This window comes from Sycon ciliatum, chromosome 5 (genome assembly GCF_964019385.1).
Source record: "Sycon ciliatum chromosome 5, ocSycCili1.1, whole genome shotgun sequence".
NCBI lineage: Eukaryota > Metazoa > Porifera > Calcarea > Leucosolenida > Sycettidae > Sycon > Sycon ciliatum.
The window spans coordinates 29,826,068-29,840,415 of NC_088647.1; the positions used below are offsets into that span (position 1 = coordinate 29,826,068).

At 44.5% G+C, this 14,348-nt stretch overlaps 3 protein-coding genes across 3 annotated transcripts; 1 reads left to right on the forward strand and 2 right to left on the reverse strand.

Annotated features, from left to right (window-relative positions):
• Window positions 1-3,424: 3,424 nt before the first annotated feature.
• Window positions 3,425-4,357, reverse strand: LOC135818267 (uncharacterized protein DDB_G0271670-like; the record flags this gene model as incomplete). Its single annotated transcript, XM_065331623.1, has 1 exon — window positions 3,425-4,357. A coding segment is annotated over one exon (933 nt), but the record flags the coding sequence as incomplete, so codon positions are not given.
• Window positions 4,358-4,765: 408 nt separating this feature from the next.
• LOC135816715 (uncharacterized protein DDB_G0271670-like) lies at window positions 4,766-5,566 on the reverse strand (the record flags this gene model as incomplete). Its single annotated transcript, XM_065329839.1, has 1 exon — window positions 4,766-5,566. A coding segment is annotated over one exon (801 nt), but the record flags the coding sequence as incomplete, so codon positions are not given.
• Window positions 5,567-6,768: 1,202 nt separating this feature from the next.
• On the forward strand, window positions 6,769-9,690 carry LOC135816984 (E3 ubiquitin-protein ligase TRIM71-like). The gene is made up of 3 exons (XM_065330089.1): window positions 6,769-6,936; window positions 8,110-8,247; window positions 9,514-9,690. The coding sequence occupies exons 1-3, from the start codon at window positions 6,769-6,771 to the stop codon at window positions 9,688-9,690; spliced, it is 483 nt and encodes a 160-aa protein (XP_065186161.1).
• The last annotated feature ends 4,658 nt before the right edge of the window (window positions 9,691-14,348 follow it).

Consider the following 14,348-nt stretch of genomic DNA (forward strand, 5'->3'; position numbering starts at 1 on the left):
CCGCCGTTACCCAAGATGATACGCCCTTTTCCGCGGCATTCTCCACCAACAGCGCCTGTGTTGCTGTCAAATCCGGGCGCAATTCGCTAACGAGACCCGTGGCTTGGGCAGCTTTCTCTCTGCGAATACGCCCGGCCTCCTGCCGGCTGAGGGCTATTGCCTCGTTCAGCTGGTCTGTTTGAGTAGTTTCGTTGGTGCTTGTTGGATGTTCTGGTGGTCTTATGCAGGCCGCCACAGGAGCCACAATCTGTCTGGATGCAGAAAACTCTTTCTCGGCCTCCACCGAGGGCACAGGGATTGCCATGCCACCAAACCGCGCTGGTAGCGATAGCAACTTTCTCAGTGCCGACTCGTCCGAACACGAATGGCCGCTGAGCGCTGGCAGCAGCTTGTCCGTAATGGCGGCGTCGAGACGGGCCAGAAGATGCGCAGGGCAAGATAGGACGCGCAAGTGGTACCGCCACTTGGACACGAGGCCCTTTACAAACACCTCGTACGCAGCATGTGGCTGAGTGGTGGCCACCTCCGCCAGGCGATCAACCTGCAGCGTCCACTTGTCGATCAAATCTGTGATATACTCCTCACAGAAGACCGTTGTACCGAGTGCGCCGCCAAGATAACGAGCACCCTCGGTCACAACACGAATGCCCGTGTCCCTGAAAAGCTGGAGTGCCAGGGCCGAATGCTGCTCCTTGACAATTAGTGTTGTCTTGTTCGCGTTAGGGTAGTACCCATACCCAGGGCCATGCTCCAGAATCCCATCCCAGTACTGCCTTAGATTGAGGAGCTGTCCGCCACCAGCATCGTCATCAGCATACCATAGCTGCACCACGTCGGGGCAGCACTCTGACAGCTTGTCTATCAATGGCATCATGGCGACCGCGTATATCGCCATGGCGAGAGGATCACCTTGGCAGGTACCCTCCTGACTCCTTATCTCTCCACCACCCGACACAAACAGGCGGCATGGACTGCTGTAGGTGTTCTTGAACACCTGCCCCAGGGCAGGGCAGACGAGTGGCACGTTGTGTAGGGCTGCTGTGCGGTTCATAGCGTTGAAAGCGTTGGTGGCATCGACCAAGAGCACACCCTCCACCTCCGGCGAGACAAGCATGTCGGTCATCGTATGCACGGCAGCTTCACACCCAGACGGAACACCAACACAGAGTTGACGAGGGGCTGTGGCGTGCATGGCGTCATACTGAATTATCTTCATCACAGCTTTGCCTATTAGTCTCCGGAAAACCTCCCCAACAGCGATAGGGCGCACCCCCGGTTGCTTGTCCAGTGGGATGAGGCGGGCCGCAGTGAACGAACTTAGCTCTTCTGGTGGGACTTCCTGGGTGCATAAGCGTTTTCCTGCTTCTGCCATTGCCGCACAGAGCTGGTCAGACGCTGCAGCGAAGCAGGTCAACATGCGTTTCCACGCATCAGAGTCCAGGCCCGATGGACCGGCCGCTCCGGACATTTGACGACTTATCTGCTTGATCAGCGCTCCTGTGAGCCTGGCAAAAAGGATCGGATCTTGAGGGGTAGCCGCGTCATGCCCCTGCAAGAGAGCGTCATCCGGAGGTACAGCAGGCTGGGGATGCTTGTCAAGCAGAATGTCACGTACTGTTGAACCTGGGCTGCCGCTGACAGTGTCGCTCATTGACAACACTCCACCCGAGCCACTGGAGCAAACCATCCGAATGGCTGACTGCGTTTTCCCAGAACATACGAGTTTTGAAAACAAGGTGTCGTCAATTTGGCCTGACTGGTCGACGTTCCGGGTATGGTGTGCCGGAAGATGCGCCTGGATGCATCGGCATTCACGCAGCAGGGTGTTGATGTCTCCTGACTTCCAAACAGCAAGTCGACGCGTCAGGTGAGTTCCGTGTTCGGAGGAGGAGCCCTGTCCGTGCGGTTTCTGCAACAGGAGGTGGCACGCGACAGCTATTGATGTCCAGGCTCGTTCACGGTTGGGCGCCGCGTCGGAAAATATGCGAACCAGTCGTGCAATTTCCTCAACAAATTGCTTCCCGGCCGCTCCGAAGGGAACAATAAACAAATTTCTCCTCCAAGTCACACACTCTTCATACGCCCCCTGCAGGCTGTCTGGTTGACCCTCAGGAGCAGTCGGCAAAGGGCCCAAATCGTGCGCCGCTTCTGTACTGGAGTTGTCTCGTGCCGGCTGCTGTGGCTGGGGCTGACTGGCCAGCGGTGTAGACGGGGTGGTAGACGTACTACTACTACTACTACTACTACTACTACTACTACTACTACTACTACTACTACTACTACTACTACTACTACTACTACTACTACTACTACTACTACTACTACTACTACTACTACTACTACTACTACTACTACTACTACTACTACTACTACTACTACTACTACTACTACTACTACTACTACTACTACTACTACTACTACTACTACTACTACTACTACTACTACTACTACTACTACTACTACTACTACTACTACTACTACTACTACTACTACTACTACTACTACTACTACTACTACTACTACTACTACTACTACTACTACTACTACTACTACTACTACTACTACTACTACTACTACTACTACTACTACTACTACTACTACTACTACTACTACTACTACTACTACTACTACTACTACTACTACTACTACTACTACTACTACTACTACTACTACTACTACTACTACTACTACTACTACTACTACTACTACTACTACTACTACTACTACTACTACTACTACTACTACTACTACTACTACTACTACTACTACTACTACTACTACTACTACTACTACTACTACTACTACTACTACTACTTGACACAATCTTTATTAGGAAACTTGAAATGGAGATGTGAAACACAAATACAGCCATGTAGATGGAGCAGCAATGCAATACAATGTCCAAAAACTCAAGAATTCATTATCATGGGGCAATGTTGGGCAAATGTCTGTCAGGTACTATCACGCTCAGGCTGCCCGCAACCTGCACATCGTCGTGAAATTCATCCTGTTGCGGCGGTATGACGATCTTGAACCCCGCAAACAGGTGACTGCCCATCGCATAAGGCAGACTGACAGCTTACAACGGAGCTGACCCATGATAACCGATACGTGTACTACTACTACTACTACTACTACTACTACTACTACTACTACTACTACTACTACTACTACTACTACTACTACTACTACTACTACTACTACTACTACTACTACTACTACTACTACTACTACTACTACTACTACTACTACTACTACTACTACTACTACTACTACTACTACTACTACTACTACTACTACTACTACTACTACTACTACTACTACTACTACTACTACTACTACTACTACTACTACTACTACTACTACTACTACTACTACTACTACTACTACTACTACTACTACTACTACTACTACTACTACTACTACTACTACTACTACTACTACTACTACTACTACTACTACTACTACTACTACTACTACTACTACTACTACTACTACTACTACTACTACTACTACTACTACTACTACTACTACTACTACTACTACTACTACTACTACTACTACTACTACTACTACTACTACTACTACTACTACTACTACTACTACTACTACTACTACTACTACTACTACTACTACTACTACTACTACTACTACTACTACTACTACTACTACTACTACTACTACTACTACTACTACTACTACTACTACTACTACTACTACTACTACTACTACTACTACTACTACTACTACTACTACTACTACTACTACTACTACTACTACTACTACTACTACTACTACTACTACTACTACTACTACTACTACTACTACTACTACTACTACTACTACTACTACTACTACTACTACTACTACTACTACTACTACTACTACTACTACTACTACTACTACTACTACTACTACTACTACTACTACTACTACTACTACTACTACTACTACTACTACTACTACTACTACTACTACTACTACTACTACTACTACTACTACTACTACTACTACTACTACTACTACTACTACTACTACTACTACTACTACTACTACTACTACTACTACTACTACTACTACTACTACTACTACTACTACTACTACTACTACTACTACTACTACTACTACTACTACTACTACTACTACTACTACTACTACTACTACTACTACTACTACTACTACTACTACTACTACTACTACTACTACTACTACTACTACTACTACTACTACTACTACTACTACTACTACTACTACTACTACTACTACTACTACTACTACTACTACTACTACTACTACTACTACTACTACTACTACTACTACTACTACTACTACTACTACTACTACTACTACTACTACTACTACTACTACTACTACTACTACTACTACTACTACTACTACTACTACTACTACTACTACTACTACTACTACTACTACTACTACTACTACTACTACTACTACTACTACTACTACTACTACTACTACTACTACTACTACTACTACTACTACTACTACTACTACTACTACTACTACTACTACTACTACTACTACTACTACTACTACTACTACTACTACTACTACTACTACTACTACTACTACTACTACTACTACTACTACTACTACTACTACTACTACTACTACTACTACTACTACTACTACTACTACTACTACTACTACTACTACTACTACTACTACTACTACTACTACTACTACTACTACTACTACTACTACTACTACTACTACTACTACTACTACTACTACTACTACTACTACTACTACTACTACTACTACTACTACTACTACTACTACTACTACTACTACTACTACTACTACTACTACTACTACTACTACTACTACTACTACTACTACTACTACTACTACTACTACTACTACTACTACTACTACTACTACTACTACTACTACTACTACTACTACTACTACTACTACTACTACTACTACTACTACTACTACTACTACTACTACTACTACTACTACTACTACTACTACTACTACTACTACTACTACTACTACTACTACTACTACTACTACTACTACTACTACTACTACTACTACTACTACTACTACTACTACTACTACTACTACTACTACTACTACTACTACTACTACTACTACTACTACTACTACTACTACTACTACTACTACTACTACTACTACTACTACTACTACTACTACTACTACTACTACTACTACTACTACTACTACTACTACTACTACTACTACTACTACTACTACTACTACTACTACTACTACTACTACTACTACTACTACTACTACTACTACTACTACTACTACTACTACTACTACTACTACTACTACTACTACTACTACTACTACTACTACTACTACTACTACTACTACTACTACTACTACTACTACTACTACTACTACTACTACTACTACTACTACTACTACTACTACTACTACTAGCAGCATGACTTCCCAGATGGGCAAGTGTCACCCCTATAAAAAGGGGACCAGAAAACGGGAGTCGGATCACAAGCAGGACCGCGAATGTCTGGCTAGGTCCTGCTGCCGGCGGAAATTGCGTTTACAATGTGGGCAGCTGAGGGGCAGAGCTGCTCTCTCAGCAGCAGATGGTCTCGCATTACAATTGCAGTTGTGACGCTTGAACCCGGCCGCAGTACAGAAGTATCGCTGACATGTTGGGCAGTGCTGCTGGCAACAAGCTGAAAGTGGCACAGACAGACTGACTGTTGGTGTGGGAGAACTCGTGACCCCCCCGCCCCACACACACGCACACCCCCCCCCCCCTCACACACACAAACCCCCACACACAAGTACGAGTATACTAGCCTTATACGAGTGTTTTTTTTCTACACTTTGTATGATCACCACCTCGTTTACTAGCCGTTTTACTTAGTTTTATCACATTCATCAGCAACTCTTATGTGTCTATTGTATCACCACGCGACTACAAAACCTTTGTATGTGTGTCGCTTACCCTTACTTTGTATGTTCACCGCTTACCCTTACTTTGTATGTTCGTCGCTTACCCTTACTTGTATGTTCACAGCTTACCCTTACTTGTATGTTCGTCGCTTACCCTTACTTGTATGTTCACCGCTTACCCTTACTTTGTATGTTCACCGCTTACCCTTACTTGTATGTTCACCGCTTACCCTTACTTTGTATGTTCACCGCTTACCCTTACTTGTATGTTCACCGCTTACCCTTACTTGTATGTTCACCGCTTACACTTACTTGTATGTTCACAGCTTACACTTACTTGTATGTTCACCGCTTACCCTTACTTGCATGTTCACCGCTTACCCTTACTTTGTATGTTCACCGCTCACCCTTACTTTGTATGTGTGTCGCTTACCCTTACTTTGTATGTTCACCGCTTACCCTTACTTGTATGTTCACCGCTTACCCTTACTTTGTATGTTCACCGCTTACCCTTACTTGTATGTTCACCGCTTACCCTTACAGTAACTTGTGAGTAGTTCCATAAAGTAGTAAAGTAGTTCCATAAAGTAGTAAAGTAGTTCCATAAAGTAGTAAAGTAGTTCCGTAAAGTCCACTGATGACTGCAGCAGAAAATCGTTTCTGTAATTACATGTACACACCCTTTTTAACTCTAAACGCGTTCACTTGCATGGTAATGTCTCTGGCACTAATACTGCTTATAGCGTTAATTATACTTTTGTCTCCTCGAAAACTGGTACGAAGAATTTGACGAAGTTATTTGCCATTTCTAAATCATCTTGATTTCTCCTGTCCATCTCCATGCCCCCTCTGCAGATCACTGACAAGGACTTCTCCGAGTTCAGCACCATAGGAAGGCATGGATCAGGAATTGGCGAGTTCGCGTCCCCAATTGGTGTTGTCCAAGTGAACCACAGCGCACTGGGCCAGTGCCTTGCTGTGACTGATGAATGGAACCATCGGGTTCAGGTAATAACCAGACAGTACACACTGTACATGTACAGTTGTATTGTGTAAAATCCCTCTCCTACCCACTAACAGTGTACTGTGGTATACATAAAGATAGAACTAGCCTATATCACTGTTCAGTATCAAGTTGTGGGACTGTTTTCAATCATGTAACAGCAGATCAATCATATACTCTTAACACAGTACAATCCCAGTTGATAATTTTAGGATGGAAGTCGATTGTAACATAATTATGCATTGGCAAGCGTGCATGTGTGTGTGTTGGGAGGGGGGGGGGAGTGCATGTTTGATGGCCCGGGTGTGTCAGCTAGTTCTGTTGGTGGGTGCTCTGAAGCCAGATTGTGACTGCGTGTGTTGCCATCTACTATACATGTATTACAGTATTACGTTCACTGGGGGGGGGGGGGGTAAGTGTTGTCAAACCCTTTTCTGCACCATGTCCTAAACCACTCACACATGTGCGGTGAGCCTATAAGTGGAATAATTTCCCGAAGTCCATCCAGAGTTAGTCGATTTCAGTATAAGATATCTGCCGTTGGATGGATCGATAGCCAATCCATCATCTCAAGATGCCTTTGAATCCCTTGCCGCTCAAGCTTTGGAAATGAGCACGTAAAAGGACAAGCGCATTGGTATGCAGGTTGAGGGCATTGGTGTGACGTGGGTGGGTGGAGCCGTTTGAGTGTGGGTGGGCGGGTCCATTTGGCTGGCGTTTGTGTTTGGGGGCTTGAGGGTGGGTACACGATTGTTTGTGTGCATGTATGTGTGTGCGCGTGTGTGTGTGTATGTGCAAGCATTTGTGTGTGTGCAGGTGTGCAGGTGTGTGTGTGTGTGTGTGTGCGTGCGTGTGTGTGTGTGTGTGTGTGTGTGTGTGTGTGTGTGTGCGTGCGTGAGCGTGTGTATGTATGAATATGCATGTGGGTTCCATTGGCATACCGGTACATCACTTCATGTTTGTGTTTTAGAAAGCTTCATAAAGCTCTGTCACAGCCCAACCACCAAATCTAGTTGTAAGTTGTGTGCAAAAAAATTACACATCTCACAGGTTTACACACACACACTTGAGAGTAATCAAAAGCGTTTCTGCTGTAACTCTGAGTTTCACGGTTTTAATCGATCATCAGACAACAACTCACAGGTGTATATTCTTCTATGTACACTGGTACTGTACAGGTTGTGCCATTCAGTGGTGAGACGGGATATGCATTTGGAACAGAAGGTAGTGGTCAAGGCCAATTTCAATACCCAAGCGGCATCACAGTGTACCACAACAGGTTGTTTATTGCTGACCGGGAAAACCACCGCATCCAGGTATGTTATCATGTTAATCTGGCAACAACGTCAACAATGATGCATACGTCGAATACGACAACAACCGCAATGACAACGACGGCAACAACGAAGATGACGACAGAGACGACGGCGACAACAACAACAACAACAACAACAACGACAACAACAACAACAACAACAACAACAACAACAACAACAACAACAACAACAACAACAACAACAACAACAACAACAACAACAACAACAACAACAACAACAACAACAACAACAACAACAACAACAACAACAGCAACAAACCAACAACGACGACGACGACGACAACGACGACAACAACAACAACAACAACAACAACAACAACAACAACAACAACAACTACTACTAAAACTAGTACAGTAGCAGCAGCAGCAGCAGCAGCAATGGAAGCAGTAGCAAGTTCAGCTTTATATCGTTGTGACAGGTATTTATAGGTGGTTGTTCCAAACTTTGGTGCTTACACTTCATTCTGATTGACTTGACACTTGACTGACTCATGACTGCCATCTAGAGACCATGATCAGCAAGTAGAATGTTTGACTCAGAAAATCTGCAAAAAAGCGCCACCCTCTGCTATATGCAGTGTTCCGGGGAATTCCCCCTGTATCACCTGAGCTTCAGAACGTTGCTGTAATCTGTGCTCTGAGAGCACTGCAAAATGTGTTGCTCTCTGGCAAGAGCCGAGATCCAAAGTTTGGAGTAGCCACCTTCTTCAATTTTATCCACTGAAAGTGCAACATCTACATGTAGATCTGGAATTATATTGTTTCTTTTTTGTATGTCTGGTGTGCATGAAACTTTACTGGTATTGACAACCCATCTATCGGAATATACACTGGACAGGGTCGGGCAGGAAAACATTCTTTCAATCAAAATGAATGTGTACGTCATGCAATTGCTTGTTTTACCCATGTTCGCCTGTTACTTGTCCGTTTCAGTGTAAGAGTGTATAGGCTGATGTGAAGTTAGACTCTTAAACATCATGTCTATACATCATGTCACAAACCAAACAGTGTCTGTGCTACAATAAATACATACATAGTAATCAAATGTTGGTGCCAGGTCCATGTTTTACCTCAGGTTTTGAGTTTTGACAGTTGCACACCAGTAACCTTATCATCACTACAGTCATAATGATAGTAGCTATGCACTGTGTGTTGGAGTATTATTCTTACACTCCTGTTATATCTATACTCTTGCTGTCACCACAGTGGTGTGTGTGAATGTTCAATTTTTTTATTCCTGCAATAGGTGATGACCGTCGATGGAGAGTATATCACTTCGTTCGGGTCTCAGGGCAGCGCGTTTGGTCAGCTGCAGAGCCCGCAACATGTCACTACAGATACCTATGGCAATGTACTAGTCACAGATCTTGGCAATGGACGTGTTATGGTAAGGGAGAGCTTGTTGTCGTGTTCTTCTTTCTAAATACCTACAGGCAGAGAGTAGTACCCAGTACATATACAACAGTGGAGCATGGTCAGTTTGTTGCTAGTCTGTGATTCATGGTCAGTACAATCATCAGACAGCACTGATATGAACACAGAAAGTGTAGTACACTGCATGCACAGAGTACGTTAGTAAAGCAAGAGTACATTAGCTCTTACAGTTCAAAAAACAAGGGTACATTCTACTCTTACACTACTTTCTTGTATAAAAGTGTGTCTCACATGTAAGCTTGCAATGAATACTAGTACTAGCATGATTTGCAAAATGGTACCTCTGGCACATATGCTTTAGGGTTTACCTAGTGTACATGCATACTCAGACTGTGTGGAGTGCTGAATGTCTGGAGAACAGAGCAAGGAATACAGTGGAAACACATCAATGCTACAACCAAGTCTTGGATGTACTGTAGCTGTGTTCTTACTGTATGCTTGGCTTGCATGTTGACATTTAGAGAAATGCCTAATGAGTTTAAGTAGAATTTAAGTACTTGTATAGGAGTATGCCTTCGAAGCCCATCTGTACAGTGAAACCAGTCTAACACGACCACTCAAGAGACCTTCCAAATGTGGTATCTGTTACCAGGTGGTCGCCTTATCCAGGGTTAATTGACTGGAAATAGTATCATTTGGTCCTGGGTTGCAGTGGTCTTCTAGGACAGGTGGTCACCTTATCCGAGTGGCCGCCTTGACAGGTTTTACTGTACTTGAAATATACGTGCCATGTTGTGGTGGATTCAGTTTACGCCGGGGTAAGAGGACGTTGTTTGAGGTAACGTTACTGAATCCCTTACCGAAATTGTCTCCATGTTGCTGGTTTGACGCATATTCATCTTTCAATGAATGTAAACATACTTCAGAAGTAGCAAAGTGGTTTACACACCTAGCAGTAATACATCCAAAGAGAATCCGGTGTGACTTATACTACGATGATCAAATCAACAGTAGTAAATGAGAAAGATGTCTCTATTTGGTGCCAAACAATTCAAATTGTTCCGATGGGGCTTTTTAGTCCAGTGCGGCTAATACTCTAGCGTGGCTTATACTCTAGTGCGGCTTATACTCCAGTGTGGCTTATACTCCAGTGTGGCCTATACTCCAGTGTGGCTTATACTCAAGTGTTGCTAATATATTCCAGTGCGGCTTATACTCCAGTGCGGCGTATACTCCAGTGTGGCTTATACTCCATTGTGTCTTATACTCCAGTGCGGCTTATACTCCAGTGTGGCTGATACTCCAGTGTGGCTTATACTCCAGTGTGGCTTATACTCCAGTGTGGCTTATACTTCAGTGTGGCTTCTACTCCAGTGTGGCTTATACTCCAGTGTGGCTTATACTCCAGTGTGGATCATACCCCAGTGCGGCTTATATTCCAGTGTGGCTTAACCATGCTAACCCATACCTTCCATGATACCATCATCCATAAATGAGTTGCGCAGCATTCATGCACCCGCCATGCATCATTCATGTATCACCCGTACATCATTCATGCATCCTCCATACATCATTAATGCATCCTCCATACAGCATCCATCCATCATTCATACATCATCCATACACCACCATGCATCAACCATCTATAATACGTGGAATTCATGTACACTGACCAGTGTTGTCCATGTTCTCTGCAGGTATATGCCGCAGAAACTTACACACCACTGGCTGAGTTTGGAAAAGGAGAGCTGGACGAGCCGATGGGTGTCTGCGTGACAAGTGAGGGCTTAGTAGCTGTTTCCGATTGGGGTGTTCACAAGATTTTCGTGTTTTGAAGGTTTCTTGTTAGACACCTGTCATCAGTCACTTGCTCACACTTTTTTATGCATCATAACGTAAATGCCCACAGCGTGACACAAACTGAACTTGTATCCCATCCTACTCCTCTGCTCTCTCCCCCCCCCCTCCTCCCCAACACACGCACACACACAAACACAAACACACACACACACACATACACACACATAAACACAACCCCTTAGTTGTACATCCTCAATAATTTTCAGTTGCCTTTTCTACACTTCTCATTGAGAATTTTGTTTTCCTCCACTCATCCGCCGCCTTGCTTGGTAACGTGTTCTATCTTACAGCACTCTCACATGAACTGAACACATCTCACGTATTTTATACCACTGTACTTCGATTTCTTTAATGGATTAGGTAGATGCCGCAACAGTTATTCCACACCAGTTATTCTTAGGTAGCTTCTGGTTCCCGGTGTTTATTAACCCGGGTATCTCAGAAAAGAACGTTTGCAATTGCTAGAATGCCATTTGTATCCAGTGGTGGATATATTTTTGCTTTGGTTCTTTCCTCATCGTTTTAATCCTTGGCTCTCCATCTGAGTTCATTATACATTATATGTAGGCTGTAATAGTTCAGATTTTTTTAACATTTTACTTGTTAGATTGTTTTCTAGCAGATAAATCATATTCCCCTCTTCGGTCCTACGTATCCATGAACCTTCCAAGTTGGAAGGTTGTTGGTTTGCGGACTGGAGATGTGCTAGAGCTAGATCTCGGGTCGTTGAATGTCTCAGTACTGAGTCAGTAGCCTGTCAGTTTTGTGCCCTATTATCGCACTTTCTGACCGTTTATTATCTTTTTACAGTCGTGGATAGTTGCTGCATAACTCGTTCTCATGTGTTTCTTCTCTTCTTTACATTAATCATATGATTAGGATATCTATGCAACAGTTAGTTAGAATTGTTCACATCGACATCACGTTTTCCTTGTACTGATTCTGTCGACTCACGTGGTTGGTGTACATGGTACATGGTGCTTGTGTGTCTGTGTGTGTGCGTGCGTGCCTGCGCACGTGTGCACGCAGGCGTGCGTGCGCGCGCATGCACGCCCCGTGCATGTATGTGCGTGTGTGTGTGCATGGGTGCGTGTATGTTTGTGTATGTGTGTGTGTGTGTGCGTGTGTTTGTGTGGTGTGGCTACAAAAACCCACTTCATACCTGTGTGGTGTGGACCACTGAGGCTGAATAGTTGAGGTCAATTCTTCAGCCTTGCAAGCTGTTGAATGGTGCAATCCCCGCACAAGTTGCTATTGCTATTGCTTCTGCCGTAGCACCGCTACCATCGCCTCCAGCCACAGGCGTCAAAAAGTCAAAGGTGTTTTGTGTGTGTGTGGGGGGGGGGGGTGTGCGTGTGTGTGTATGCGTGTGTGTTGATTGTGTTGAAAATAACGTTCAAGGTAGTAGTACCAGTGTTTGTAATGTTTTCTTCCATTAATGCAGTATCCTGTGTATAGCGGTGACCTCATAACGTGAACAGCATCCATACTGTATAGATAGTACTGTTTTGACCATAGCAAAGTCAACTGCTGATATAACCAACACCATTGTAGAGGAGAATTACTTCTCTATAGGCCAGGTTCTTTATAACCGAAATGCCCTCACACCATACAAGCAACACGACATGTAGCTCATGACAGTATGATTGGTTTAATATGTGAGACATTGCACTGCCGGACGGGCAATGTAGTTAACATGCCGCCCCACAAGATGAAGAGATATGGTGGTTCCTTATCAACGAAAATTATTCGATATACTATAAAAGATCAATTTTTTTGTATGGGTTTAAACAGAGACATGGACTCTGATTCGCTGTAATCACGAAATTGCCCACAAGAAAACTCGAGGCATAAGTAACTTCTTCCTCCTGTGTCGCAAATCCTATGGCTTTTATAGCTAAGTCCATGCTAAATGCCCACTCCCGAAACAAATCTGCCTCACCGTGAAATGCTGGGGGCTCCTTGACATGGCGCTTGGTAATATTATCGCGAGGGTGTTCTCTGGTGCTTAGCCCTGTGCTGGATGGGACTTGAAATGGTCTCGCAGGAGTTGGAGTGATGGCGGCCACGAGTCGTCGCAACTCTTGTAGAGCCAGGTACGCGGTCACGGCGATGACGGTCAGCAGGAGCGGAAGGCCAGTACTAGTCAGGTCGATGGAAATCATCCTCTCTGCTACCAGTGTAACCGGCTACTGCGGGTTGAGGAAAAGAATCATCTTTATTCGTACTGCACAGGGTTATGATGTAAAGGTGTCAACTAGATAGGCGGGATGGTAGGTGATAGGCCGAAGGGCCGTGGATAGAGGGGATAGGAGTGTGAACAGCAGGTAACACTGTTACAGTGTCACCAGCGGCGCCTCCTAAGAAACGGAATGCCGGGAGCAGTTTGGTAAAGTTGACATCCATGGGCTTCTCGTTGGGGCATGAAGGATGCATGCAGGCTTCCTGCTCGAATTCCTTAGTCCTTGAATTTTTGGTCCAGTATCCTTGGGAGGAGGAGACTTTGTGACTCGCATTGTATGTCTCCTGGTCTCTCTGGCTCCTCCATATACAAATGTACAAAGCAGGTCGACTCTATGCTTGTACATACATACATGTAGCTGACCATTCCAGGCGAGCATGGCGGTGCCCTGGAGCTATTCTGGATGCCGTGAATGACATAGTGTGAATCCGATCTGAGGGAGAACTGAACTACACGATAAGAACGTGCGACGGCATGTAGTGGAACGAGCAATGCGTGTACAGAATGATACATGTCCATGTACAGCAGACAACAGCTGATGCAGCACAGTACAGCACTACTACACTGTATTCTCCACGGGTGTCGGAAGAGTTCAACTCCTCAGG

What these genes read in the sequence shown, in the direction of transcription:
- LOC135816984 (XM_065330089.1), top strand. Translation starts at nt 6,769, where the DNA reads ATGCCCCCTCTGCAGATCACTGACAAGGACTTCTCCGAGTTCAGCACC. An exon ending in AATGGAACCATCGGGTTCAG is followed by an intron (nt 6,937 to 8,109) that starts GTAATAACCAGA and finishes GGTACTGTACAG; the next exon opens with GTTGTGCCATTCAGTGGTGA. An exon ending in GGGAAAACCACCGCATCCAG is followed by an intron (nt 8,248 to 9,513) that starts GTATGTTATCAT and finishes TTCCTGCAATAG; the next exon opens with GTGATGACCGTCGATGGAGA.